The following is a 14,409-nucleotide window of genomic DNA, read 5'->3' on the forward strand; positions in this document are numbered from 1 at the left end:
AAGGAATGACACCATCCTTCCTTCCAAACAAGTTCTTTCTCGTTCCCGTTCAGCCCAGCCAGGTTTATTACACGCCAAGCATTCTCTCTCTCTCACTGGGCCTCTCTTTTTTTCTCCTTCTTCCTCCCTCTCAGGATTCTTTAAACATTCTTCATTGGATGACATCAGCCCTGCCTGCCTTTCCTTGTAAGGGCAGAGCGAGTGAGAGAGCCAAAGAGAGTGAAAGATAAAGAGAAGGTTGGGGGTTGATTGGACACAGACAGAAGACGGTTTGGCCGAAGAAAAGCTAGGAAGAATCCTGTACTTAAATCAACTCCGAAACAAAGATCCTTCCTTTGAAATAATCACGCTTCATCACTCTGCTGCAGTAGGAAACTTTTGCACAGATCTTGCCAAGCTCAGACTATTCCTCTGCTCATATTTCATGCTCCAGCTCTAATGAGAAACACATGAGGTCATCCAAAACATAATCATATTTTTTCTTCTTAGCCAAACATGGGCATCCAACCGGAACAGTGTGCCGCATTTGATCGGATACACGGAAGATTATACAGTTAAGTTCAATAAAAATTCAGTAGACTATTTTTTCCGCTGTGTATATTATCATGGAACGAGGCCGACACAGATAAGGATGTGACATTACGATTGCCATGATTGTCAAGCCCAATACCACCCATCCTGCAAATCTGCCTCATACGTCTGCCTCACACTTCTTCAGGAGACCTGTTTTCATGTGCATTTTCCTTACAGTTGTCTGGAAAATATCTAACTCTTGATCCTGTGCAAATCCGATCGCCAGACTGATGCAATGACCTACTGCTGTTCAAAATCAACAACCCCTTATGATAACTAAAGTTTGACTTGCTTTATATGCATGAAAAAGCAACAGCAGGGATTAACCACTGGTGAATGCTTCAAATAAGATATTTAATATCTAGCAGTATCACTGTATTCTTCCTTTTTTAGCAAATGAAGATTTAGAGTATCTTCAACAAAAACTGGTTTTGGAAAACAAGGTCAGTGGTCAGGTTTCCCCTGAGATGGAGAGGTGGAGTGTTTGCAGCCAAGCTGAAGATGACGCTCACCAGCAGGAGGCCTTCTGGAGTGTTGCCAAAAACTGGCTCTGGAAAACCAGCCACCCCCTCGAAAACTATGACTCATTGTGTGCGTTTATACTGTATCTCTCAGCTTGATTCCTATTTCCTCATTCAGTTCGTTCTAACTCAGAGGGAGGTGAGTGTGTCGCAGTGGTTCTTTTTCAGATTTCATCTGTCTCTGTCTTTCCCTGCTGGGAGCATTCCTAATGCTCATGAAGTGCCTTGTGTATGTACTGCTCACTTTCGATGTGTTAGATTTGCTAGCTGCAGCATATAGCTACATCTGATACCCCAAAGTCAAATCATACACAGAAAGACCTTATGTTGTCGATATGATGTCTACCTAACTGCTCTCTAACATTCCCAAACTTAGTTTGATTTATGGAGGGCAATGTATCCTTGCAATTCCTAGCTTGTCCACTAGATCTCAGCCCAGAATTCTGCTTTTGTCCGAAACAGATTTAATTAAAACCAGTCTTAGAGGTCAACAGCCCCATATGGTTTAGTGCTTCCCCTCCTCTGGTGCATCTGACAAGTTCCAAGACATGACTTCAGGATGAAGAATGGAAAGAGGCCCCATCCAGAGAATATTTCTGCTTCCCAACCAATGGCCTTGGATTCATTGCGACCCTGACCAGGATTAAGCAGTTAATGAGGATGAATGAATGAATAGAAGTGCAAGCAAAGTGTATATATGTAAAAGCATTGCAGGAAATCGACTGATGTACAGGCAAGTTTCTGGAAGTAATGAACAGATGGCATGGTCTGATACTGGGAGGCAGTCTGGTATGACCAACATGTGGAATGAGCTGACAGGCAATGGAGGTTAACAGGGAGAAGGAGAGAGCATATGAATTATGGAGGAAAGATGGGACCTCCCAAAGCATACTGTTTTTCTAGTCTCTCTCTCTCTCTCTCCACACACACACACGAAAAGAAGAGACGTTGCCTAGAATAGGAAGAGGCTTAAGTATGTCATTCATTCATTCATTCATTCATTCATTCAGTATTAGTCAAACCTTACAAGATTTGTTTTTTTTCTATTGTTTGTAAAAGTCTGGTGATGCCTCCAGAGAACAGAGTATTATTAATGGAGAGGATAGAGTAGGTTCTTAATTTGTGTGTCTGTGTGTTCTGTAATGCAGCTATCAATACTGGTATATCAGCTTTCTTCTTACGAGGAGCAGGTCTAGGATTTTTTTTTTCATGGAGGTGGCTGGTGTGGCAAGGGGATACAAACACAAGCAACAGGAAGTGGCTCAGCTGAGCATATACTAGTACATATGTGGTGGGTTCAGACAAATTTTTAGATTTGTTCATGCAAGACGTGCCCCAGACTGTACCAAAGTGAATGTGCAATAACTCCTTCATTCCGATATGAGAAGCCTCCCAAAAATGCCTAGAATCAAACCTGGTTTGCTTATATTTAATCTCTTCCCATTTAATTGCCATATTTTAGATTGTTGTACTGCTTTAAATCATGTGGGGCTATGATAAATAAATCCCTGTGAATTAGTTATTATTATTACTACTACTGCTGCTACTAATGGTCAAAACAAGGTCTTCTCATCTCATCTCATTATCTCTAGCCGCTTTATCCTGTTCTACAGGGTCGCAGGCAAGCTGGAGCCTATCCCAGCTGACTACGGGCGAAAGGCGGGGTACACCCTGGACAAGTCGCCAGGTCATCACAGGGCTGACACATAGACACAGACAACCATTCACACTCACATTCACACCTACGGTCAATTTAGAGTCACCAGTTAACCTAACCTGCATGTCTTTGGACTGTGGGGGAAACCGGAGCACCCGGAGGAAACCCATGCAGACACGGGGAGAACATGCAAACTCCGCACAGAAAGGCCCTCGCCGGCAACGGGGCTCGAACCCGGACCTTCTTGCTGTGAGGCGACAGCGCTAACCACTACACCACCGTGCTGCCCCAAAACAAGGTCTTTATGATGAAATACATTACAGGGCAATGTAAACCATCTTCCAGGTGATTTCATAATTGCAGTGCCATTTAGCTCTGAAAAACAAACTGAAAGGCCATTTAACCGTTCAGTATACGTGTCCACCTTAATCTCTGACATGTTAATTTTTATTTTATTTTTTTCCCTGCCATTAGCTGCATGTTGCTGTTAAAGAAATAACAGGATTGAAATGTTAGTCTACAACCCCGATTCCAAAAAAGTTGGGACAAAGTACAAATTGTAAATAAAAACGGAATGCAATTATGTGGAAGTTTCAAAATTCCATATTTTATTCAGAATAGAACATAGATGACATATCAAATGTTTAAACTGAGAAAATGTATCATTTAAAGAGAAAAATTAGGTGATTTTAAATTTCATAACAACAACACATCTCAAAAAAGTTGGGACAAGGCCATGTTTACCACTGTGAGACATCCCCTTTTCTCTTTACAACAGTCTGTAAACGTCTGGGGACTGAGGAGACAAGTTGCTCAAGTTTAGGGATAGGAATGTTAACCCATTCTTGTCTAATGTAGGATTCTAGTTGCTCAACTGTCTTAGGTCTTTTTTGTCGTATCTTCCGTTTTATGATGCGCCAAATGTTTTCTATGGGTGAAAGATCTGGACTGCAGGCTGACCAGTTCAGTACCCGGACCCTTCTTCTACGCAGCCATGATGCTGTAATTGATGCAGTATGTGGTTTGGCGTTGTCATGTTGGAAAATGCAAGGTCTTCCCTGAAAGAGACGTCGTCTGGATGGGAGCATATGTTGCTCTAGAACCTGGATATACCTTTCAGCATTGATGGTGTCTTTCCAGATGTGTAAGCTGCCCATGCCACACGCACTAATGCAACCCCATACCATCAGAGATGCAGGCTTCTGAACTGAGCGCTGATAACAACTTGTGTCGTCCTTCTCCTCTTTAGTCCGAATGACACGGCGTCCCTGATTTCCATAAAGAACTTCAAATTTTGATTCGTCTGACCACAGAACAGTTTTCCACTTTGCCACAGTCCATTTTAAATGAGCCTTGGCCCAGAGAAGACGTCTGCGCTTCTGGATCATGTTTAGATACGGCTTCTTCTTTGAACTATAGAGTTTTAGCTGGCAACGGCGGATGGCACGGTGAATTGTGTTCACAGATAATGTTCTCTGGAAATATTCCTGAGCCCATTTTGTGATTTCCAATACAGAAGCATGCCTGTATGTGATGCAGTGCCATCTAAGGGCCCGAAGATCACGGGCACCCGGTATGGTTTTCCGGCCTTGACCCTTACGCACAGAGATTCTTCCAGATTCTCTGAATCTTTTGATGATATTATGCACTGTAGATGATGATATGTTCAAACTCTTTGCAATTTTACACTGTCGAACTCCTTTCTGATATTGCTCCACTATTTGTCGGCGCAGAATTAGGGGGATTGGTGATCCTCTTCCCATCTTTACTTCTGAGAGCCGCTGCCACTCCAAGATGCTCTTTTTATACCCAGTCATGTTAATGACCTATTGCCAATTGACCTAATGAGTTGCAATTTGGTCCTCCAGCTGTTCATTTTTTGTACCTTTAACTTTTCCAGCCTCTTATTGCCCCAGTCCCAACTTTTTTGAGATGTGTTGCTGTCATGAAATTTAAAATGAGCCAATATTTTGCATGAAATTTCAAAATGTCTCACTTTCAACATTTGATATGTTGTCTATGTTCTATTGTGAATACAATATCAGTTTTTGAGATTTGTAAATTATTGCATTCCATTTTTATTTACAGTTTGTACTTTGTCCCAACTTTTTTGGAATTGGGGTTGTAATTGTTTTCTTAATTTATTTAAACTAATAATTGACTTTCGGCTAATAATTTGGGAAATATTGTTACATGTTCCAAGTGGCTTTGTCAGTCAATTTCACAACTGAACTGGCCTGAGTTTCCCAAAAGCATCGCAGCACAAAGATCATTGTTAAATGGTAAAGAGAGCAGCACAATGAACGCTCTCTCTCCCAGTTAAGATGCTCTTAGCATTAAGAGGCTTTTGGGAAACCCACCGCTGTTCAATTTTCCCCACTGAAAATAACGGGGGGAAAAATAAAGGATAACTTGGTTTTCATCATCAAATGGTCTTCAAGAAATTTGGATGATATAATTTCCTGTTGAATATTTGACTTTTGGAATATTCCAAATATTTCATAGAGGTAGTAAATGTGTTCAGGTAACAGGGTTGAGTGAATGAAGTGGGACACAAGTAAAAAGAACATCTGTCATTACCTAAAATGGATGACTCTTAAAAAAAGGTTGTTTGAAGCATGAACTGTTAACAATCATTAATGTATTTTAATGATTGCATTTCAAGGTCAAGTCATAGTGGGCTCAGACAGACAAAATACATTATATACTGTGTGTGAATAATGCACATAGGTTTGTAAAGGACACTTCATCTGTTTTTAAAGTGATTTTTATTTTTATTTTATATTACAACTGTACATTACATAAAGGATATTACATGGCTGTGCGAAGATATGAAGTTTATCTTTGAGTGGTGAATATATACTGTATTTCACGAGTGAGAGAAGCGAATGAGTGAAAATATTTTCAACATGAGAAGATAAACTTCATTGTGCCACCGTGTAATGTTCTTTATATTATATAGACACATCCACACAAAATATACGTGAGTCAATCAAAAGAATTTTAATTTTGAACCAGTTAGCCATTTTGTGAATGCGCATCAAGTCATCGGAGTGAAATATCAGAAATTATTATACATACAGGACACTTTTTCCATGGAATAAAAATATGTATTCTATTCCCTGCTAGCGGGTTTCATTCATTTGGTTTGATAGCATGCAATATTATTAGCACATCACTTATACTACATGTATTACGTCACTCTACCCAATGGAGAATGAGCGTTGAATATGGTTTACGATATTGCATGGATGTCAAGACAACATGATGTTACACGTCGGAACTGATGCTTATATTCAGTGAGAAAGTTTTCTGCTGCGCATGCACAGAAGCATATCTTTGTTCACTGGCGGCGCCCGCAGTAAACTGTTGCAGTGAATTGAAAATGCCATAAGATACGTCTCATCTCATCTCATCTCATCATCTCTAGCCGCGTTATCCTTCTACAGGGTCGCAGGCAAGCTGGAGCCTATCCCAGCTGACTACGGGCGAAAGGCGGGGTACACCCTGGACAAGTCGCCAGGTCATCACAGGGCTGACACATAGACACAGACAACCATTCACACTCACATTCACACCTACGGTCAATTTAGAGTCACCAGTTAACCTAACCTGCATGTCTTTGGACTGTGGGGGAAACCGGAGCACCCGGAGGAAACCCACGCAAACAACATGCAAACTCCGCACAGAAAGGCCCTCGCTGGCCACAGGGCTCGAACCTGGACCTTCTTGCTGTGAGGTGACAGCGCTAACCACTACACCACTGTGCCACCCCATAAGATACGTATTATACGTAAAACTTCCACACTAGCGAGTGACTGTGACAATTTGTAAACAAACATGGCCGCAAGGTTTGTTCCATCAAATGTGTATGTATAATAATAATAATAATAATAATGGCTTTTATTTTTCGTGGTATATCAGATATATCCCATTCAGTTAGCATGATATTGAACTTGTCTTTGACTTGTTCAGTATCATGCTAGCTGAATGGAATATATCTGATATTCCACTCAACGCCAGCCAGTATTATTTAAATATATCACTCAGATCTGCGATGTATTTTGTGTGAAAAATTTGAGTTTTTCAACATGAGAAAATAAACTTCATATCTTCAAGCCAACATGTGATTTTCTTTTTATTATATCGACACATTCACAAACAAAAAGCACCCAAATTTATCAAAACAATTCATTGATTTCCTCACAAGTGACAAATAGAGAAATATGTCACGGTTTTGGTTCTCCATGTCCTGGATGTAGCTCGTATGAAAAATATGGGTGGTGTATTTCCCAGTAAAACACTCATGTCCATATAGATAGATAGATAGATAGATAGATAGATAGATAGATAGATAGATAGATAGATAGATAGATAGTGTGTGTGTGTGTGTGTGTGTGTGTGTGTGTGTGTGTGTGTGTGTGTGTTAAAATGAAAATGTATTCTCGAGTGCATTATATAGTAGAATTTCCTTCTGCTTCGTGCTGGGGCTGTGTCACACCACGTCTTTGATTGCTTTCTTATAACTGCACATCCAACCATACTTTATTCCGTTCTTATTATTTTTATTTACCAAAGAAATATTAGTAAGGCAGCACTTTTTGGGCAGTAAACTGTGATGTCTCTGCAAGGTGCTGTCTCTTTTTCCTCCTCCTCCCTGTTCAATGTGTGTGTGTATGTGGCAATCGCATAGCTGTGTGCTTAATACTATGTGTAAGAAGTGGTGCTCATTATCAAGCCATCCTTGGACACAACTGTGTGCAGACTCATGCAATGAATCAGCAGTATGAACTGTGCTATTTCCTCAACTTGACTGTTTGTAAGCTACATATGACAATAAAGATTGATTTATTTTCCAACAGCGTAATGTATTATTCTTATAATAATAATAATAAGGGCGGCACGGTGGTGTAGTGGTTAGTGCTGTCGCCTCACAGCAAGAAGGTCTGGGTTCGAGCCCCGTGGCCGGCGAGGGCCTTTCTGTGTGGAGTTTGCATGTTCTCCCCGTGTCCACGTGGGTTTCCTCCGGGTGCTCCGGTTTCCCCCACAGCCCAAAGACATGCAGGTTAGGTTAACTGGTGACTCTAAATTGACCGTAGGTGTGAATGTGAGTGTGAATGGTTGTCTGTGTCTATGTGTCAGCCCTGTGATGACCTGGCGACTTGTCCAGGGTGTACCCCGCCTTTCGCCCGTAGTCAGCTGGGATAGGCTCCAGCTTGCCTGCGACCCTGTAGAACAGGATAAAGCAGCTACAGATAATGAGATGAGATAATAATAATAATAATAATAATATATAAATGTGTATGTAATAAAATCATACTCAGTTTGTGTACACCAAGCAAAGATAACAAAGCTATAAAAACACATTAATGTGGTTCATACTATAATCAGAATAGTAACTGAGTTAGCAGTAAATTTTAAAGTCATGTTTGAATCATTTGAATAACGTGAGATTTCTTTACACTGATTTCCTTGTTTGTATATGAGACGTACACTCATGTCCAGATGTGTGTAGGAGGTATGTTATAAATGTAGTATGAGTAATAATCATAAAAAAGTGTTATAAACATGATGATAGAGTGAAAGAACAAGAAGAGGCAAGTAGTGAGTAAAGTGCAAGGTGGCACAAAGGAAAGTCCCTGAACAACACTCCAACACCTACTAATTACTGGATTTATAGTCAGGGAGAGGTGGGTATGCAGCTCTCATCCCAGAGACACACCAGACCTCTGATTCTCTGCCTGCATCTCCTCCTCCGTCACATTCTAGTATATCATCAAGCAATCATGTCCTACCCACACACAATAAAATGATGTGGCAAACAGCATGTTGATCTGTGTAGCAAGGTTTCTGTGTTCTGTGGGTGTCAAGTCCTTTGGTGTCCACCTGTAATCCAGCAGTGTATGTACTGTCTGATGGCTCCTCATTAGACTATATCATGCCCTATAACTTTACATAAAAATTCTGCCCATTCAGCATGATGCACCTTTTGCCCATTACCACATGCTGCAGTGTGAAATAAATGAACACACAAACAGTGAGAGAGCGAAACTGCTATATATAGGCGACACGTAGGGTGCCTCTTCACGACTGGGGAGATTACAGCTCCTCCAGTATGTCAAGCTATCTCTTTGTGTTCATTTGGCATTAACCCTTGCCTTTCCACTCCCCTCTTTCTCTGTCATTTGTCATCTTCCTTTTCTTCTCTATCCCTTTCTCTCTACACCTCTTGCGTTGGCTTTCACTGAATACTAATTTCTCTGCCTCACCTCTGTTTAAAATGGCTCAAGGCCTGTCTGTCCTCTTCCTTTTCTTCATCCCTCCCTTCCTCCCTCCCTCCCTCCCTCCTCCTCATCTCTGTCCATCTGTCCATCTCTGTGTGTGTGTGTGTGTGTGTGTGTGTGAAGGAGGAACGATTACACCTCCTTCCATTCTTTCCTCCTTTCGTCTCATTTTTGTCTGCGTCACTGCACAAATTTATCATACAAGACGAAAGGAGCGTGATGGAGAAAGAGATAAGGAAAACAGGACAGATATGCAGATTACAAATCTACTTGTGTGTGCGAGTGTGTGTTACTAAGAGTGAGGACAAAGAGAGGACTAGAGAACAGAAGCAGCAGGAAGGGGTGGGGTGTTAATAGAGAATAAAAACACAGGAAAGGTCCGCACAGGAATACCCTGTAATGATCTTTCAGTATTGGCTATGAGTGAGTGAGTGTGTGTAAGCAAGAGCCAAAAGAGGAGGGGATTTTGAAGGAGAGACCAAAAAAAAAAAGCTCTGCTGCATTGTAGGTGTGTGTAACGTGAGGGCAGAACGAGAGAGGGAGACAGAGACAGAGAAAAGACTGATAGACAGAATCACTGCATTTCAGCTCAGTCACACAGCAGTGCACACACAGATGTGGTGAAAACAGTGGAAACATAATGCAACACATACGTGCCCGTGTAAGACTGAGTGCACACACACACACACACACACACACAAAGCAATATCACAGCAGCTCCAGCCCCCTGCAAGCTCAAAAGACTCTAATTGCCTGTCATTGATATTAGTTAATATACTAATCCACTTCTAACACATTACACACAGAAACAGAAGTCAGGATTACAGCAGGCAAAATATAAAAATAAAAAAGCATGTCAAGTTACAAAGCGATACGGTATTATCAATAAAATTATATTGTGATATATTCTTATGATGGTCTGACTGCATCAGTGAGAGAGAGAGAGAGAGAGAGAGAGAGAGAGAGGGGAGGAGGAGGAGGAGAAAGGAGGGAGAGCACTATGAGAGCAGAGAGGCAGCAAGAGAATAGACAGGGAGAGAGAAGGAGAGAATGTATGGTGAACGGCAAGCCCTTCCTTGTTCATGTCCTGGGCCTTTGTGAATAAACCATGGGATGTATTGGCTCGAGAACACTCAGTAAGACATATTCTTTTGTATCAATGCTGTAAATTGTTTGTTTGTTTGTTTGTTTGTTTGTTTGTGTGTGTGTGTGGTTATTAGGGAGTTGGGGAGGGGTTGCTGGTGTGGGAAGCAGCACTGAGCTAACATTCTCTGCTTCATGTTTGAGATGTGTCAAATCCATTTGGCTGTGTGGACCGGAACATGTTTGGAGCCGAGTGTCACTGTGTGTGTCTGTCTCTGTGTCTCTGCTTATTCCCTTGTGTATACATGTTTGTGAGTTTATAGTAAGGCTGTTGGAGCCCCACCAACATCTTCTGATTTATGCTACTGCATGACCGGTGTGTGTGTGTGTGTGTGTAGGGGTGGGTGGTGGAGATGTTAATAGAGAGAGATGGGGAGATGGAAGATGGAAATGCAGCAATATCAGCTGTTTGCTTTGATCACTTTGCAGAAATGGACTAATTAAATCAGGATAAGTGAGAAAAGGAATATGTCTGAAATGTTTGCATGACATGAAAGAAAGAGAGCGAGAGAGAGAGAGAGAGAGAGAGAAGAGGAAAGACAGAAAAAGGCATGCTTGAGTTGACTGCAGTCAGAGGAGAGGGGAGATGCAACAAGGATTAAAGGGAAGGGGAACATGAGCAGGAGTTACTAATAGGTGTGTGTGTGTGTGTGTGTGTGTGTGTGTGTGAGGCTATTCCAAATCTGACATTAAAACTCTGAAAAGTGTTCAGCCTGTTTGAGCCACTTTCAGATTCCTGCATATAACATGGAAAGGCAATGCAGCATGAATTTGGTCATGAAGATATATTTATGGAACATGTCGCCTTTTCTGGTCAGCGCTTTGCTGGCTTCTATTGACTTTTGACCTAAAAGGCTATTGATAACACTTTTAAGTGGGCAGTGTGACTGAAATACAAAAAGCCCGTAACCAGAGTAAACCAATACCAACCCTTTTCCTGAATCTTTTATCAGGTTTGATGCAGGTTTTTTTTTTTTTTTACTTTATTTTGTTTTATTTATCGGTTTTATTCTCACTGACCTCAAAAATCAATCAAACCTTATATATTACGTAGCAAATCATACTTTACTTGGGAGTCTTAAAGTTCGTCCCTGTAAAAACAAGGTCATTGGTGCATGTGGTGGACTGGTTCATGTTGACTCGTGTGTGATGGTCAGTGTGTGATTATCCATCACTAGTATAAATGACGATCATATCCGATAACCACCTGCTGCTATTTGCTTTCGATTTGCATGAGGAACAGCATTTGCAAATGGATGTTAATTTGTGTCAGTACGGGTTTTTTGAAAGCATTTTAGAAGAAAAAATTTCTTTCTGTGCAAAACCTACTTGTTTATTTTAACAGGTGTTTTAAAAGCCACTGGAAGCAGCAGTGTGTAGCAGGGAGTGGTTTTGGCTCTGATGAAGGCCATCTTTAGTACAGAAATAAACATAATAAAGGCACAATCGTTTGGTGCGCCACATTAACATGTACTTGTGAATACTGAGGTGTCTAACAGCTTCATGAGTGACAGTCAGTGGCCGTCAGCACAGCTGCCATCTTCTTTCTCGTATAGTACACAATAATGCAGCAGATAGTGAGAGTAAACAAAGGCAGGAACACAGAATGATTTATTTATTACACTGGTGATTGGGAGTACAGGGAGGAATATTTGCATATGGAAATGAATATATTGAGCACGTATAACAATTCCCAGTGTGCTTTTCAAATTTAACCTAACCACTTAAATGTTTGCTTTGTGGTAGAAAACTGACCATGATCATTATTAACTTATGAGAGAACTAATATAAAAACACAATACTTATTTATATTTTACATTATAGTTCTAATGTCGGGCGGCACGGTGGTGTAGTGGTTAGCGCTGTCGCCTCACAGCAAGAAGGTCCTGGGTTCGAGCCCCGTGGCCGGCGAGGGCCTTTCTGTGTGGAGTTTGCATGTTCTCCCCGTGTCTGCGTGGGTTTCCTCCGGGTGCTCCGGTTTCCCCCACAGTCCAAAGACATGCAGGTTAGGTTAACTGGTGACTCTAAATTGACCGTAGGTGTGAATGTGAGTGTGAATGGTTGTCTGTGTCTATGTGTCAGCCCTGTGATGACCTGGCGACTTGTCCAGGGTGTACCCCGCCTTTCGCCTGTAGTCAGCTGGGATAGGCTCCAGCTTGCCTGCGACCCTGTAGAACAGGATAAAGCGGCTAGAGATAATGAGATGAGATGAGTTCTAATGTCTTTCCTTAGAGCAATAGAGAAAAGTGATCCAATATCAGGCACTAGTTAAGAGACATTTAGCCCTGTACGTGTAACAGCATGCACAGTACCACTCAAAAGTTTGGACACCTGGATATCATGTCTCTTTACTTAGTTGAGCGGTTCTTGACTTAATATGGATTACTACAGTTGTGGAATAGGGCTATTTACTGTATTTATATTATTTACTATTTACTGTTTAATTTCAAATGCATTAAGAAGGCAAGAAATTGCACTAATTAACTTTTGACGAGACACACTTGTTAATTGAAAAGTATTCCAGGTGACGACCTCATGAAGCTGGTTAAGTTAATGACAATAGTGTGCAAAGCGTCATCAAGGTAAACGGCGGCTACTGTGAAGAATCTAAAATATGAAAAATATTTTTTAAACACTTTTTTGTTTACCACATAATTAACAGTTATTCCACGAAATCGAGTCGTATACGAGCTGATAGCTGACGAGGCGCGTAACGCCGAGTTGGCTATAAGCCATGTATGATGAGATTGAGTGGAATAACTGTTTTATTCTGTCCACATTCACTGGATTTTGAGAAACAGAGCATTTTTATTTATATTTTTTGCGAATTCGATAAATAAAAACTTTATACAAAACATCTGACAAAATCATTTTCACTTAGAATGTAAACAAACCGGTGAAATGACAGTAGCAATTTGTACAAAAAAAAAGCTATAATAATGATTCTTGAAAAATAAAAAGATAAGTTCTTACCATCAAATACTTTTATTCCATATTTTGTTGCTTTTTTTGTATTTTTGGCAGGGCGGTTGGCAAACCAACTTAAAGGTGCATTGCCACCACCGACTGGGCTGGAGTGTGGAACAGGAGATGAGATGGGAATGACTATATTCTTTTAGCTATTTCTGTTTTAAATACTTGATAATTTTTGGGGTTTTATTTTCAAGTGGAGTTTTTATTTTGTCCTCGGTTGGTTCAGCAAAGGCGGCACGGTGGTGTAGTGGTTAGCGCTGTCGCCTCACAGCAAGAAGGTCCGGGTTCGAGCCCCGTGGCCGGCGAGGGCCTTTCTGTGTGGAGTTTGCATGTTCTCCCCGTGTCCACGTGGGTTTCCTCCGGGTGCTCCGGTTTCCCCCACAGTCCAAAGACATGCAGGTTAGGTTAACTGGTGACTCTAAATTGACCGTAGGTGTGAATGTGAGTGTGAATGGTTGTCTGTGTCTATGTGTCAGCCCTGTGATGACCTGGCGGCTTGTCCAGGGTGTACCCCGCCTTTCGCCTGTAGTTAGCTGGGATAGGCTCCAGCTTGCCTGCGACCCTGTAGAACAGGATAAAGCGGCTAGAGATAATGAGATGAGATGAGATGGTTCAGCAAAACGCTCCGCTGTTTTGTTTTTTTCTACTCACTGTATATGAGTTGATATCCTAGTAGTCGAGTAGCCAATCAGAGCGTGCAGTTGCTCATATCCAGTGAATGTGGATAGAATAATTCTATATATGTTCCATATATTATTTCATAGTTTTGATGTCTTCAGATTTGTTCGACAATGTAGAAAAGAGTCAAAATACACAAAAACCTGTGAAAAACTAGGTGTGTCCAAACTTTTGACTGCTACTGCATGTGTTACTGTTTGAATGAAGTATACTGTCCCAACAAAAAACAAAGCAAATGCTATGCAAAAAAAAAAAAGAACGTTCCAATATATTTATATGCTGTGATTTCTCATATAGCTGTCTCGGTTTTAAATAACTTGTCAACTCTAGTAGACGAGTATGAAGCTCTGTTCTTTGTTCAGTCTGAGAGTTTTTTTTTCCCCTGATTGTGTTTGTGTTTAATACACAAGTCCTTTTTTGGAAAGGAAATAATATCTGCTTGTCAAATGTAAATTGCTGAAGCAGTATTAAATGACAGTGTTATAAAGTCGTGAAGTTTACTGCCGGCGTTATGTGGAGCAGTGTGTGTGGGTGAGCAGTATTGTGTGGCAGCATTATAGATCAGTACGTGTAGCGCAGA

General features: G+C 41.1%; 1 protein-coding gene across 4 annotated transcripts in view; it reads left to right on the forward strand.

Annotated features, from left to right (window-relative positions):
- Positions 1 to 10,092: 10,092 nt before the first annotated feature.
- fam131bb (family with sequence similarity 131 member Bb) overlaps positions 10,093 to 14,409 on the forward strand; it is a 47,597-nt gene continuing 43,280 nt past the window's right edge. For 3 of the 4 annotated variants that reach the window (XM_060920593.1, XM_060920591.1, XM_060920592.1), the window contains exon 1: positions 10,093 to 10,171. In XM_060920593.1, coding sequence (XP_060776576.1) covers positions 10,144 to 10,171 — 28 coding nt within the window. In that variant the 5' untranslated portion in view covers positions 10,093 to 10,143. The remainder of the gene's footprint in view (positions 10,172 to 14,409) is intronic. The other variant, XM_060920594.1, reaches the window with a different exon arrangement.

Source organism: Neoarius graeffei, chromosome 5 (genome assembly GCF_027579695.1).
Source record: "Neoarius graeffei isolate fNeoGra1 chromosome 5, fNeoGra1.pri, whole genome shotgun sequence".
NCBI lineage: Eukaryota > Metazoa > Chordata > Actinopteri > Siluriformes > Ariidae > Neoarius > Neoarius graeffei.